The sequence below is a fragment of the Orcinus orca genome, chromosome 8 (genome assembly GCF_937001465.1).
Source record: "Orcinus orca chromosome 8, mOrcOrc1.1, whole genome shotgun sequence".
Classification (NCBI taxonomy): Eukaryota; Metazoa; Chordata; class Mammalia; order Artiodactyla; family Delphinidae; genus Orcinus; species Orcinus orca.
Genome location: NC_064566.1, coordinates 75,694,676 through 75,711,328, shown reverse-complemented (window position 1 = coordinate 75,711,328; position 16,653 = coordinate 75,694,676). Strand labels below are relative to the sequence as shown.

Below are 16,653 nucleotides of genomic sequence, written 5' to 3'. Positions count from 1 at the left end.
AAAACAATTGAGGACATTCTCAGAGACCTCTGGGACACATTAAAAGCAAGAACATTCGAATTATAGGGGTCCCAGAAGAAGAAGAGGAAAAAAAAAAAGAGGCTGAGAACATATTTGAAGAGATTATAGTTGAAAACTTCCTTAGTATGGGAAAGGAAATAGTCAGTCAAGTCCAGGGAGTGCAGAGAGTCCCATACAGGATAAATGCAAAGAGAAAAATGTCAAGACACATATTAAACAAACTATCAAAAATTAAATTCAAAGAAAAAATATTAAAAGTAGCAAGGGAAAAACAACAAATAATATACAACAGAATCCCCATAAGTTTAACAGCTGGTCTTTCAGCAGAAACTATGCAAAGCAGAAGGGAATGGCAGGACATATTTACAGTGGTGAAAGGGAATAAACCTACAGCCAAGATTACTCTACCCAGCAAGGATCTCATTTAGATTTGAGGGAGAAATTAAAATCTTTGCAGACAAACAAAAGCTAAGAGAATTCAGCACCACCAAACCAGTTTTACAACAAATGCTAAAGGAACTTCTCTAGACAGGAAACACAAGAGAAGGAAAAGACCTACAATAACAAACACAAATCAATTAAGTAAATGGTAATAGTAACATACATATCGATAACTACCTTAAATGTAAATGAATTAAATGCTCCAACAAAAGATACAGACTGCCTGAACAGATAAAAACACAAGACCAGTATATATTCTGTATACAAGAGAACCACTTCAGACCTAGGGGCACATACTGACTGAAAGTGAGGGGATGGCAAAAGACATTCCATGTAAAGGGAAATCAAAAAAAGCTAGAGTAGCAATTTTAATATGAGAGAAAATAAACTTAAAAATAAAGACTATTACAAAAGACAAAGAAGGACACTATATAAAGATCAAGGGATCAATCCAAGAAGACATAACAATTGTAAATATTTATGCACCCAACATAGCAGCACCTCAATACATAAGGCAAATGTTAACAGCCATAAAAGGGGAAATCATAGTACAGGACACAAAGTAGACTTTAACATACCACTTTCACCAGTGGAAAGATCATCCAGAATGAAAATAATTAAGGAAACACAAGCTTTAAATGATACATTAAACAAGATGGACTTAATTGATATTTATAGGACATTCCATCCAAAAACAACAGAATACACATTCTTCCCAAGTGCTCATGAAACATTCTCCAGGATACATCATATCTTGGGTCACAAGTCAAGCCTTGGCAAGTATAAGAAAATTGAAATCATATCAAGTATCATTTCTGACCACACTCTATGAGACTAGATGTCATTTACAGGAAAATATCTGTAAAAAATACAAACACAAGGAGGCTAAACAATACACTACTAAATAACCAAGAGATCACTGAAGAAATCAAGGAGGAAATAAAAAAATACCTAGAAACAAATGACAAGGAAAACACAATGACTCAAAAAATATGGGATGCAACAAAAGCAGTTCTAAGAGGAAAGTGTAGAGCAATACAATCCTACCTCAAGAACCAAGAAACATCTCAAATAAACAACCTAACTTTACACCTAAAGCAAATAGAGAAAGGAACAAAAAAAAAACCTCAAAGTTAGCAAAAGGAAAGAAATCATAAAGATCAGATCAGAAGTAAATGAAAAAGAAATGAAGGAAACAATAGCAAAGACCAGTAAAACTAAAAGCTGGTTCTTAGAGAAGATAAAAAGAAATTGATAACCATTATCCAGAATCATCAAAAAAAAAAAAAAGGGAGAAGACAAATCAATAGAATTAGAAATGAAAAAGAAGTAACAACTGACATTGCAGAAATACAAAGGAGCATGAGAGATTACTACAAGCAACAATATGCCAATAAAATGGACCACATAGAAGAAATGGACAAATTTTTAGAAAAGTACAACCTTCCAAGTCTGAACCAGGAAGAAATAGAAAATATAAACAGACCAATCAAAAGCACTGAAATTGGGACTGTGATTAAAAATCTTCCAACAAACAAAAGCCCAGGACCAGACGGCTTCACAGGAGAATTCTATCAAACATTTAGAGAAGAGCTAACACCTATCATTCTCAAACTCTTCCAAAATACATCAGAGGGAGGAAGACTCCCAAACTCATTCTATGTGGCAACCATCACCCTGATACCAAAACCAGACAAAGATGTCACAAAGAAAGAAAACTACAGGCCAATATCACTGATGAACATAGATCCAAAAATTCTCAACAAAATACTAGCAAACAGAATCCAAGAGCACATTAAAAGGGTTATACACCATGATCAAATGGGGTTTATCCCAGGCATGCAAGGATTCTTCAATATACGCAAATCAATCAATGTGATACACCATATTAACAATTTGAAGGAGAAAAACCATATGATCATCTCAATAGAAGCAGAAAAAGCTTTGGGCAAAATTCAACACTGATTTATGATATAAACCCTCCAGAAAGTAGGCATAGAGGAACTTACCTCAACATAATAAGGGCCATATATGACAAACCCACAGCCAACATCATTCTCAATGGTGAAAAACTGAAACCATTTCCTCTAAGATCAGGAACAAGACAAGGTTGCCCACTCTTTCCACTATTATTCAACATAGATTTTGCAGTTTTAGCTACAGCAATCAGAGAAGAAAAAGAAATTAAAGGAATCCAAATTGGAAAAGAAGAAGTAAAGCTGTCACTGTTTGCAGAAAACATCGTACTATACATAGAGATTCCTGAAGATGCTACCAGGAAACTACTAGAGCTAGTCAATGAATTTGGTAAAGTAGCAGGATACAAAATTAATGCACTGAAATCTCTTGCATTCCTATACACTAATGATGAAAAATCTGAAAGAGAAATTAAGCAAACATTCCCATTTACTATTGCAGCAAAAAAGAATAAAATACCTAGGAATAAACCCACCTAAGAAGGCAAAAGACTTGTATGCAGAAAACTATAAGACACTGTTGGAAGAAATTGAAGAGGATACATACAGATGGAGAGATATACCATGTCCTGGGATTGGTAGAATCAACAATGTGAAAAAGACTATACTACCCAAAGCAATATACAGATTCAATTCAATCCCTGTACAACTACCAATGGCATTTTTCACAGAACTAGAACAAAAAATTACACAATGTGTATGGAAACAGAAAAGACCCCGAATAACCAAATTCATCTTGAGAAAGAAAAATGGAGCTGGAGGAATCAGGCTCCCTGACTTCAGACTATACTATAAAACTACAGTAATAAAGGCAGTATGGTACTTGCACAAAAACAGAAACATAGATCAATGGAGCAGGATAGAAAGCCCAGAGATAAACCCACGCACATATGGTCAACTAATCTATGACAAAGGAGGCAAGGATATACAATGGAGAAAGGACAGCCTTTTCAATAATTGGTGCTGGGATAACTGGACAGCTACGTGTAAAAGAATGAAATTAGAACATTCCCTAACCCCATACACAAAAATAAACTCAAAATGGATTAAAGACGTAAATGTAAGGCCAGACACTATAAAACTCTTAGAGGAAAACATAGGTAGAAGACTCTATGACATAAATCACAGCAAGAACTTCTTTGACCCACCTCCAAGAGAAATGGAAATAAAACCAAAAATAAACAAATCGGACCTAATGAAACTTGAAAGCTTTTCTGCAGCAAAGGAATCCATAAACAAGACGAAAAGACAGCCCTCAGAATGGGAGAAAATATTTGCAAATGAAGCAACTGACAAAGGATTAATCTCCAAAATTTACAAGCAGCTCAAGCAGCTCAATACAAAAATTCAAGCAAACCAATCCACAATGGGCTGAAGACCTAAATAGACATTTCTCCAAAGAAGATATACAGATTGCCAACAAACACATGAAAAGATGCTCAATATCACTATTCATTACAGAAATGCAAATCAAAACTACCATGAGGTGTCACCTCACACCATTCAGAATGGTCATCATCAAAAAAATCTACAAAAAATAAATGCTGGAGAGGGTGTGGAGAAAACGGGACCCTCTTGCACTGTTAGTGGGAATGTAAATTGATACAGCCACTATGGAGAACAGTATGGAGATTCCTTAAAAAAGTAAAAATAGAACTACCATATGGCCCAGCAATCTCACTAATGGGCATATACCCTGAGAAAACCATAATTCAAAAAGAGTCATGTACCACAATGTTCATTGCAGCTCTATTTACAATAGCCAGGGCATGGAAACAACCTAAGTGTCAATCAACTGATGAATGGATAAAGAAGACATGGCATATATATAAATGGAATATTACTCAGCCATAAAAAGTAACAAACTGAGTTTCTGTAGTAGGTGGATGGACCTAGAGACTGTCACACAGAGTGAAATAATTCAGAAAGTGAAAAACAAATACTGTATGGTAACACATATATATGGAATCTAAAAAAAGAAAAAGTTCTGAAGAATGTAAGGGCAGGACAGGAATGAAAATGCAGACATTGAGAATGGACTTGAAGACACAGGGTATGGGAAGTATAAGCTGGGACAAAGTGAGAATGTGGCATTGACATATATACACTACCAAATATAAAATAGATAGGTAGTGGGGAGCATCTGCATATCACAGGGAGATCAGCTCGGTGTTTTGTGACCACTTAGAGGGGTGGGATAGGGAGGGCGGGAGGGAGACTCAAGATGGAGGAGATATGGTGATATATGTATATGTATAGCTGATTCAATTTGTTATGAAGCAGAGTCTTACACACCACTGTAAAGCAATTATACTCCAATAAAGATGTTAACAAAACCTAAAGACTCCCACCCCTATTCCATATCCTCTCCATCATCCTTAATTCTAATTTCTCTTTGAAAATGATAAAAGAAAGTTTAGAATTCTGAATTCATTGCTACTTGTAAGGACTATTAAAAAATTGCAAAAAAAAAAAAGAGTTGAAGGTATTAATATTTGAGATGAAATAACATACAATATGAACTAGAATAGAAATATTTTTATAAAATTAGGATTTTTATTTCAAATGCAATATTGTGGAGATTAAAGATAATGGAGAATGTATATCAAAGGATGCGTTTTTAAAGACTTGCATGTATCTTTCTATAAAATTAATCTTTCTAGAACTCTGGAGACAAGTTGGTTTCAAAGAAATTATTCTGCTTCAGAGAGAACACACAGCAACTTTAGTGGAGGACTGCATATTGATTCCAGGAGATAAACTTGTTAAAATGCTTTTCCTGTTAAAAAATTGTATCCAAAAATTAAATTAAATTAAATTAAATTATATTAAAACAATAAACCTATTTAGTTGATAAATTTAACCACCAATCAGTCCATGGAAACTATCCACAAAGAGGAGACATATCTACTGATTGAAGAATAGTTAAGAAACATACTTGAATTAAGTAAATAAAGGCCAATCAATTCTTTGATTATAGGTGATTTGGTATTCTTAATCAGACATAGTCAAAAAAACTAAGTCAGCTAATACTGCTCAGTAATACAAATAGGAAAGCAAGTGTTCAAATCAAAAACAAGTAGTTTGAACAGAAAAGGGGGTTTGCAAGTGAAATCATCTATTTCTTATGATTGTTTTCATACTTTCATAATGAATAAACAGCCCCATTCACAGTCACCTGTTTTAAGTCTTATTTTTGGGTGGGTGGCATTGATAAGTTAATTCCAGATGTCCTCGGCTAGAAGGCCCATGTGCGATTCATTACTTCATTTGTCAAAAATGAGGAACTCATTATTCTTTGTATTCATGTTGGCATATAAAGGAATTTTAATAGCTTTTTAAATGCTAGCTTATGTGTTGCATTAACTTCATCAGAGAGTTCAAACTGCAGAACTAAATTTTTTTTTCTATCATATGTTTCTACATTAGAGCATATCTCTACTGAAATTGATTTAGGTGAGATAGTAACTATGAAAACAAAAGACCTACTGCCCAGTGGAGATGATTTGCATCCAGAAGGACTTCTTTCCCTATCACAGGCATGAAAAAAATTATGGTCAGTGTGAGCTAGGGGCAAAACCCAGGAAACATTTGAAACATCTCCTTTAGAACATGCAAAAGGTGAGGACTGCTCTTTGGCTGGCCTGGAGGATGGCAATGCCTCTACCAGTAGCTTCAAGAGATGCTGAGTTTTAGAGAAAGGTGTGACTAACTTAGGTGAGGAACTCCTTGCTAGAGAACTATTACTCTCAAGGGCAAATAAAATTGATCATTTATAGAGATATATTTCTGAAAAAAATATATTTACTTATAAATACAGTACAACCATAGATTTTTTTTATAAGTACTTGCTGAACTGAATTTAAAAAGAACTCTCTACTCAAAAATATTTACAACATTCAAATTAAATTAGAAAAATAAGAATGCAACCTTATATCATGGACTTCTAAATAAATAAACAAATACCTAAAATAGCATGTAATCCAAACAATTAAGCCCTCTATACATACAACACACACAAACACCAACACACACACACACCTCGCTTTTGTCTTTCCCTAGCTTATGCCAAAATATTTTAGTTTATATATGTATATATGCATATATATGTACAAGATATATAGATATAGATACACATATCTATCTATCTATCATTATCTATTAATCTATCAAACAACAAAACGTAGAAACAGGTGAGTCAAGGTATGTAAGAAATCAAGAAATAAGAGTAACTAGGAAAATATGGAAGATTAGATGTCCTGGATTGCCGTACCATGTGTTAAGGTAAGAAACACAAGAACATGGGTATGGATGAGCAAGGAAACATATATATGTATTGCAAGGTACCCACAAGTGAAACTTCCCAAGAAGTAAGTATTGTAGGCAATGTGGCAAGACTGGGCAGGGAACATAGCCACAAGCAGGAGAATGAGTTTCCTGAGCGCACAACATGAGATCTGAAGGTGAATCCATTTCCTCTCAGCATAGCAAAGGGTTTGGGCTCTCACACTAAGGATGATGTAGGAGCATCTTATAAATGGAGGTTATAAGAATTCTTGTATAAACCTGTTCATGTGGTCTGAATTTGTGTCCTTTCCAGAATTATCTACTGAACATAGACATTCCCCCGATTTCTTGACTCTGCATATTATTATAGGGTTAAAATGGAGCCAGTAATGAGTCTAATACTCACAATTACATATCTTACAAGATAAATATATACGCATGTATAGTACACTATAAAGATAATCATACTGAATTCTATGAATTAATATAGGAACCTAATAACAAGAAAAACCTGAATTGTGGGACTTCCCTGGTGGCACAGTGGTTAAGAATACACCTGCCAGAAGACCTCAGACTTCCCAAAAGAGTGCGCAAGGAGAGGGGGTATGGAACACTGCATAAACGAGCTCCAGAGATGGACATGAGGCACAGCTGTCAGTGAGGACACCAGAGATGGGCATGAAATGATAAAGCTTCTGCTGCAACCACCAAGAAGCCTGTGTGCAAGCACAGGTCACTATCCAACCTCTCCTCCCAGGAGCCTGTGCAGTCCACCACTGCCAGGGTGCCGTGATCCAGGGACAACTTCCCCAGGAGAACACATGGCTCAGGCTGTTGCAACATCACGCTGGCCTCTGCTGCCACAGACTCACCCTCCATTCCGTACCTCTCCCTCCCCCTGGCCTGAGTGAGCTAGAGCCCCCTAATCAGCTGCTACTTTAACACCATCCTGTCAGAGTGAAGAAGAGATGCGCTTAGGTGACCTACATGCAGAAGCGGGCCCAAATCCAAAGCTGAAGCCCAAGAGCTGTGCGAACAAAGGAGAGAAAGGGAAATTTCTCCAAGCAACCTCAGGAGCAGCAGATTAAATCTCCACAATCAACTTGATGTATCCTGAATCTCTGGAATACCTGAATAAACAATGAATCATCCCAAAATTGAGGCAGTGGACTTTGACAGCAACTGTAGACTTGGGGTTTGCTTTCTGAATCCAATTTGTTTCTGGTTTTATGTTTATCTTCGTTTCATATTTAGAGTTTATTATCATTGGTAGATTTTTTTATTGATTAGGTTGCTCTCTTCCTTTTTTTTTTACAATATAGATATAATTGTTTTTTTTCCTTTTTCTCTTTCTGTGAGTGTGTATGTGTATGCTTCTTTGTGTGAGTTTATCTGTATATCATTGCTTTTACCATTTGTCCTAGGGTTCTTTCTGTCTGTTTATTTTTTATTTTTGTACCTTTTTGGTATAGTTTTTATCACTTGTTTTCATTGATAAATTTGTTTATTGGTTTGGTTGCTCTCTTCTTTCTTTCTTACTTTCTTTTTTAATGACTTTTTATTTTTTTACATTTAATGACATATTTTTTAATTTTAATAAATTTGTTTTATTTTATTATCTTTTTTCCTTTTTTATTCTCCCTTTTCTTCTGAGCCATGTGGCTGATGGGGTCTTGGTGCTCTGGCTGGGTGTCCAGCCTATGCCTCTGAGGTGGGAGAGCTGAGTTCAGGACATTGGTCCACCAGAGACCTCAGGGGTCAATGTAATATCAAAAGGCAAAAGCTCTCCCACAGATCCCATCTCAATGCTAAGACCCAGCTCCACTCAATGACCAGCAAGCTACAGTGCTGAACACCCTATGCCAGAAAACTAGGAAGACAGGAACACAACAACATCCAGTAGCAGAGAGACTGCCTAAAATAATAATAAGATCACCGACACCCCAAAACATACTACCAAACACAGTTCTGCCCACCAGAAAGACAAGAACCAGCCTCATCCACCAGAACACAGGCACTAGTCCCCTCCACCAGGAAGCCTACCCAACCCAATGAACCACCCTTAGTCACTAGGGGCAGACCCCCAAAACAATGGGAACTACGAACATGGAGCCTGCAAAAAGAAGACCCCCAAACACAGTAAGTTAAACAAAATGAAAAGAAAGAGAAATACACGGCAGATGAAGGAGCAAGGTAAAAACTCATCAGACCAAACAAATGTATCAGAAATAAGCAATCTGCCTGTAAAAGAATTCAGTGTAATGATAGTAAAGATGATTCAAAATCTTGGAAACAGAATGGATGAAACACAAGAAACGTTTAACAAAGATCTAGAAAAACTAAAGAGCAAAGAAACAATGATGAACAACACAGTAGATAAAATTAAATATTCTCTAGAAAGAATCAATAGCAGAATAAATGAGACAGAAGAACTGATAAGTGACCTGGAAGATAAAATACTGGAAATAACTACCACAGAGCAGAATAAAGAAAAAAGAATGAAAAGAATTGATGACAGTCTCAGAGACCTCTGGGACCACATTAAACACACCAACATTAAAAGTATAGGGGTCCAAGAAGAAGAAGAGATAAAGAAAGGGACTGAGAAAATATTTGAAGAGATTATAGTTGAAAACATCCCTAATATGGGAAAGGAAACAGTCAATCAATTTCAGGAAGTGCAGAGAGTCCCATACAGGATAAATCCAAGGAGAAACACACCAAGACACATACTAATCAAACTATCAAAAATTAAATACAAACAAAAAATATTAAAAGCAGTAAGGGAAAATCAACAAATAACATACAAGGAAATCCCCATAAGGTTAACAGCTGATCTTTCAGCAGAAACTCTGCAAAGCAGAAGGGAATGGCAGGACATATTTACAGTGGTGAAAGGGAAAAACCTACAACCAAGATTACTGGACCAGCAAGGATCTCAATCAGATTTGACAGAGAAATTAAAACTTTTACAGACAAGCAAAAGCTAAGAGCATTCAGGACCACCAAACCAGCTTTACAACAAATGCTAAAGGAATTTCTCTAGGCAGGAAACACAAAAGAAAGAAAAGACCTACAATAACAAACCCAAATCAATTAAGAAAATGGTAATAGGAACTACATATCAATAACTACCTTAAAGGTAAATGGATTAAATGATCCAACTAAAAGATATACACTGCCTGAATGATTACAAACACAAGACCTGTATATATGCTGTCTACAAGAGACCCACTTCAGACGTAGGGAGATGTACAGACTGAAGGTGAGGGGATGGCAAAAGACATTCCATGCAAATGGAAATCAAAAGAAAGCTGGAGTAGCAATTCTCATCTCAGAAAAAAGTATACTTTAAAATAAAGACTATTACAAGGGGCAAAGAAGGACACTACATAATGATGACAGGATCAATCCAAGAAGAAGATATGAGAATTGTAAATATTTATGCACCCAACATAGGAGCACCTCAATACATAAGGCTAATGCTAACAGCCTTCAAAGGGGAAATCAACAGTAACACAATAATACTAGCAGACTTTAATACCCCACTTTCACCAATGGACAGATCATCCAAAATGAAAATATATAAGGAAACACAAGTTTTAAATGATACATTAAGCAAGATGGACTTAATTGATATTTATAGCATATTCCATGCAAAATGAACAGATTATACTTTTGTCTCAAGTGCTAATGGAACATTCTCCAGGATAGATCATATCTTGGGTCACAAATCAAGCTTTGGTAAATTTAAGAATATTGAAATCAAATAAATTAACTTTTCTGACCACAACGCTTTGAGACTAGATATCAAATAGAGGAAAAAATCTGTAAAAAATACAAACACTTGGAGGGTAAACAATACACTACTAAATAACCAAGAGATCACTGAAGAAATCAAAGAGGAAATCAAAAAAATACCTAGAAAAAAAGGACAAAGAAAACACAATGACCCAAAACCTATGGGATAGAGCAAAAGCAGTTCTAAGAGGGAAGTTTAGAGCAATACTATCCTACCACAAGAAACAACTCAAATAAACAACCTAACTTTACACCTAAAGCAACTAGAGAAAGAAGAACAAAAATCCCCAAAGTTAGCAGTAGGAAAGAAATCATAAAGAACAGATCAGAAATAAATGAGAAAGAAATGAAGAAAACAATAGCAAACATCTATAAGAGTAAAAGCTGGTTCTTTGAGAAGATAAACAAAATTTATAAACCATTAGACTGACTCATTAAGAAAAAAAGGGAGAAGACTCAAATCAACAGTATTAGAAATGAAAAATAAGTAACAACTGACACTGCAGAAATACAAAGGATCATAAGAGATAATTACAAGCAAGTATATGCCAAGAAAATGGGCAACCTGGAATAAATGGACAAATTCTTAGAAAAGGACAACCTTCCAAGACTGAACCAGGAAGAAATAGAAAATCTAAACAGACCAATCACAAGCACTGAAATTGAGACTGTGATTAAAAACCTTCCAAACACAAAAGCCCAGGACCAGATGGCTTCACAGGCAAATTCTATCAAACATTTAGAGAATAACTAACACCTATACTTCTCAAACTCTTTCAAAATATAGCAGAGGGAGGAACACTCTCAAACTCTTTCTACAAGGTCACCATCACCCTGATACCAAAACCTGACAAAGATGTCACAAAGAAAGAAAACTACAAGACAATATCACTGATGAACATAGATGAGAAAATCCTCAACAAAATATTGGAAACAGAACCCAACAGAACATTAAAAGGAACATACAGCATGCTGAAGTGGGGTTTATCCCAGGAATGCAAGAATTCTTCAATATATGCAAATCGATCAATGTGATAAACCATACTAACAAATTGAAGGGAAAAAAACATATGATCATCTCAATAGATGCAGAAAAAGCTTTAGACAAAATTCAACACCGATTTATGATATAAACCCTCCAGAAAGTAGGCATAGAGGGAACTTACCTCAACATAATAAGGGCCATGTATAACAAACCCACAACCAACATCGTTTGCAATGGTGAAAAACTGAAACCATTTTCTCTAAGATCAGGAACAAGACAAGGTTGTCCACTCTCACCACTGTTATGCAACATAGTTTTGGAAGATTTAGCCACAGCAAACAGAGAAGAAAAAGAACGTTAAGGAATCCAAATTGGATAAAAGAAGTAAAGCTGTCACTCTTTGCAGATGACGTGATACTATACATAGAGAATCCTAAAGATGCTACCAGAAAACTACTAGAGCTAATCAATTAATTGGATAAAGTAGCAGGATACAAAATTAATGCACAGAAATCTCTCACATTCCTTTACACTAATGATGAAAAATCTGAAAGTGAATTTGAGGAAACGCTCCCATTTACCATTGCAATGAAAAGAATAAAATACCTAGGAATAAACCTACCTAAGGAGACAAAAGATCTGTGTGCAGAAAACTATAAGACACCGATGAAAGAAATTAAAGATGATACAAATAGATGGAGAGATATACCATGTTCTTGGATTGGAAGAATCAACATTGTGAAAATGACTCTACTACCCAAAGCAAACTACAGATTCAATGCAATCCCTATCAAACTACCACTGGCATTTTTCACAGAACTAGAACAAAAAAATTCACAATGTGTATGGAAACACAAAAGACTCTAAATAGCCAAAACAACCTTGACAAAGAAAAATGGAACTGGAGGAATCAGACTCCCTGACTTCAGACTATACTACAAAGCTACAGAAATCAAGACAGTATGGTAGTGGAACAAAAACAGAAATATAGATCAACGGAACAGGACAGAAAGCCCAGAGATAAACCCATGCACATATGGTCATGTTATCTTTGATAAAGGAGGCAAAAATATATAATGGAGAAAAGACAGCCTCTTCATTAAGTGGTGCTTGGAAAACTGGACAGCTACATGTAAAGGAAAGAAATTAGAACACTCCCTAACACCATACACAAAAATAAGCTCAAAATGGATTAAAGACCTAAATGTAAGGTCAGACACTATAAAACTCTTAGAGGAAAATATAGGCAGAACACTCTATGACATAAATCACAGCAAGATCTTTTTTGACCTACCACCTAGAGAAATGGAAGTAAAAACAAAAATAAACTAATGGGATCTAATGAAACTTAAAAGCTTTTCCACAGCAAAGGAAACCATAAACCAGATGAAAAGACAACCCTCAGAATGGGAGAAAATATTTGCAAGTGAAGCAATTGACAGAGGATTAATCTCTAAAATTTACAAGCAGCTCAATATCAAAAATCAAACATCCCAATCCAAAAATGGGCAGAAGACCTAAATAGACATTTCTCCAAAGAAGATATACAGATTGCTAAGAAACAGATGAAAGGATGCTCAATATCACTATTCATTAGAGAAATGCAAATCAAAACTAAAATGAGGTATCACCTCACACCAGTCAGAATGGCCATCCTCATAAAATCTACAAACAATAAACACTGGAGAGGGTATTGAGAAAAGTGAACCCTCTTGCACTGTTGGTGGGAATGTAAATTGATACAGCCACTATGGAGAACAGTATGGAGATTCCTTAAAAAACTAAAAATAGAACTACCATATGACCCAGTAATCCCACTACAGTGTATATACCCTGAGAAAGCCATAATTCAAATAGAGTCATGTAGCACAATGTTCATTGCAGCTCTATTTACAATAGCCAGGACATAGAAGCAATCTAAATGTCCATCAACAGATTAATGGATAAAGAAGATGTGGCACATATATAAAATGGAATATTACTCAGCCATAAAAAGAAACAAAATTTAATTATTTGTGGTGAGGTGGATGGACTCAGAGACTGTCATACAGAGTGAAGTAATTCAGAAAGAGAAAAACAAATACTGTATGCTAACACATATATATGCAATCAAAAAAAATGTTTCTGAAGAGCCTAGGGGCAGGACAGGAATAAAGATGCAGACATGGAGAATGGACTCGAGGACACAGGGAGTGGGAAGGGTAAGTTGGGATGAATTGAGAGAGTGGCATGGACATGTATACACTACCAAATATAAAATGGATAGCTAGTGGGAAGCCACTGCCTAGCACAGGGAGATCAGCTTGGTGCTTTGTGACCACCTAGATGGGTGCGGTAGGGAAGGTGGGAAGGAGATGCAAGAGGGAGGAAATATGGGGATATATGTATGTTTATAGCTGATTCACTTTGTTATAAAGCAGAAACTAAGACACTATTGTAAGGCAATTATACTCCAATAAAGATGTTTAAAAAAAGAAAGGAAAAATGAATCCATCTGCCAGTGCAGGGGACACAAGTTCAAGCCCTGGACCAGGAAGGTCCCACATGCCGTGGAGCAACTAATCCCGTGTGCCACAACTACTGAGCCCATATGCCTAGAGTCCATGCTCTCCAAAATGAGAAGCCACCGTAATGAGAAGCCCATGCACCCGAACAAAGAAAAGCCCCAGCTCCCCACAACTAGTGAAAGCCTGTGCAACAACAAAGACTGAACCCAACCAAAGTAAAATAAATATATAAATAAAATTAAGAAAAAAAAGAAAAACCTAAATTGTATTTCGCATGTGGATGAATACACTTTCTTTCCCCTAAATTTCAAATTTTTACCCAAAAACAATTTTCTGCTCAAATTTAATTTATTTAAGCAATGAGATGGACCACTTTACTCCTATAACATTCAGATTGAGTTTTATGGTTACTGCACTCAGATATTTTACTGACTTTATATTTCACTTCTATGCAGGTAAATCCATTTTATATTTAGATAGAAAATAAAATCACAAATCCCTGCTCAGTATGGACAACTGCTTCTGAAGATTACATTTTATAGATACTGTACACTTTTTCACCAATATGCTAAATTGGTGATAACTATCAACTGAGTGTAATTTCACATATCCTTGCAGACACCCACATTTGAAGAGGGAAGGGAAGTTTAGTTATAACGTGATGAGAAAACCTTCAGGGAAGAAAATTATTTTTAAAATAATGCAAGTGGAAGGCAAACATCTTAGAAGTAAGCATTAAAATGCTGTATTGTTTTAAATAATGTGATTTTATGTTAGATTTTCTTTTTATAAATAAAACAGATGTGTGACTCTAGAGGGGTAGCCCAAGGAACTGGAGTAATGGAGCAGTTCTGTATCTGTCTTGGTAGCGATTTGAATAGATATAATAAAATTTCATAGAATTTTATGGAACTATACCCTAAAAATATTGCATGTAAAAAAAGGTGAAATTTGAATATGATCTGTGGTTTATAGCATTGTATCAATGTCAGTTTCCTGATTTGATCATTGTGCCATTGTTATGTAGAATATTTTCATTAGGGCAAGGTGAGGGATGGGCCCACAGGGAATCTTTGTATTATTTTTGCAACTTTTATGTGAGTCTAAGGTTATTTCAATAAACAAAGATAAATGATGTGGTCCTTCCTTGGGAAATGAGAAAAGAAGAAAGAAAAGTGACTTTATAAAAAGAAGGCAACAATGATTAATATTGTCATAAATAATAAAATTTCCAGAATCCAAAATAATCCTACTAAGATTGTTAGCAAATATAGCTCATGACATAGGAAGCTGCTCTGGTGGTGTCTGACATTGCCTTAGAGCCTCTTACCTGTTTTTACTGTTTGCCAGCCCAGGGAGAAGGGGCTGCGAGCCTGCAAGTTGTATGAGGAGATTGGGCTGTGGTTGTCAGTAGCTGGACTCCAGGAAAGTGTGGCTGTGCTCTCAGTGATTTCCTCAATGATCACTATCCCTGGTGGGCCTGGGGGACCTATAAGCAAAAGGGAATGGATAAAGTTAAGGTCAAGCCATGAGAAATTGTATTTCCAGTAAGGACCCAACAAAACTAGTAAGTATCTTAATGAAATACATATTTAGTAATGAACGTTGACAGTAAAAAGTAAATGAGATGCATGTTGGTTTCCATGATTTCTGGGGATAACTTAATTATAGTTTAGATTTTTTTTTTTCTAATACTTTGTGCTTGGAGGCAGTTAGCATTGCATTTTATAGAAGAGGAAAATATAATTAAAAACAAATACAAGGATTTGAATGTCAGGAGCAACTATGACTCTTGAAATCAATCACAGCTTACAGAAGCAACAACAGAGTGATAGGCAATGCTATCAGGAACAGAAACAATCCCATCATTACCACAAACCTACAGGTGTATGGCCCTAATTTTCATGTTCACGAAGAGTACAGTGTGCAAATAGTGTGATGTACCTATCAAGTAGCTTAAATTCAAACAGGGAGTGCTTCCCTGGTGGTGCCGTGGTTGAGAATCTGCCTGCCAATGCAAGGGACATGGTTTCGAGCCCTGGTCTGGGAAGATCCCACATGCCGCGGAGCAACTAGGCCCGTGAGCCACAACTACTGAGACTGTGCGTCTGGAGCCTGTGCTCCGCAGCAAGAGAGGCCGCGACAGTGAGAGACCCACATACTGTGATGAAGAGTGGCCCCCGCTCGCCGCAACTAGAGAAAGCCCACGCACAGAAACGAAGACCCAACATAGCCAAAACAAAAAAATTCAAACAGGGAACAATGAAAGGCTCTGAAATAATGAGATTTCAGACCAAGAAAGAGTATATACTAGAAGTGAGACATGGAAAAATGATTAGATGATGATAATGATGATGACTTTGGTGAGGGTGAGAAGATGATGAATTAGAGAAGATTATTGCCCTTTTTGATCATAAAAAGTTGGTATAGAATAGTGATTATCAAGTGATGTGCACGTAGACTCCAGCTTCAAAAAACAACCAAGATCTGATATGAGGAGAAATATACCTCTGTATTACTACTTCTAAAACAGGGATTTCTAATAACATTCAAAAATATGTAGAGTGTTGATATTTTAGTGGCTAAGAACAATGCCAGTTTCCTTATTAACATTTTTGTATTCCCAAATATGGAC

At 36.0% G+C, this 16,653-nt stretch overlaps 1 protein-coding gene across 1 annotated transcript in view; it reads right to left on the bottom strand.

Moving 5' to 3' along the window:
- The window catches only part of CNTN5 (contactin 5), a 1,406,915-nt gene that overhangs the window by 86,744 nt on the left and 1,303,518 nt on the right, over positions 1-16,653 (bottom strand). The window contains exon 17 of the mRNA XM_049713144.1: positions 15,349-15,507. Within this exon, the coding sequence (XP_049569101.1) occupies positions 15,349-15,507 (159 nt within the window). The remainder of the gene's footprint in view (positions 1-15,348; positions 15,508-16,653) is intronic.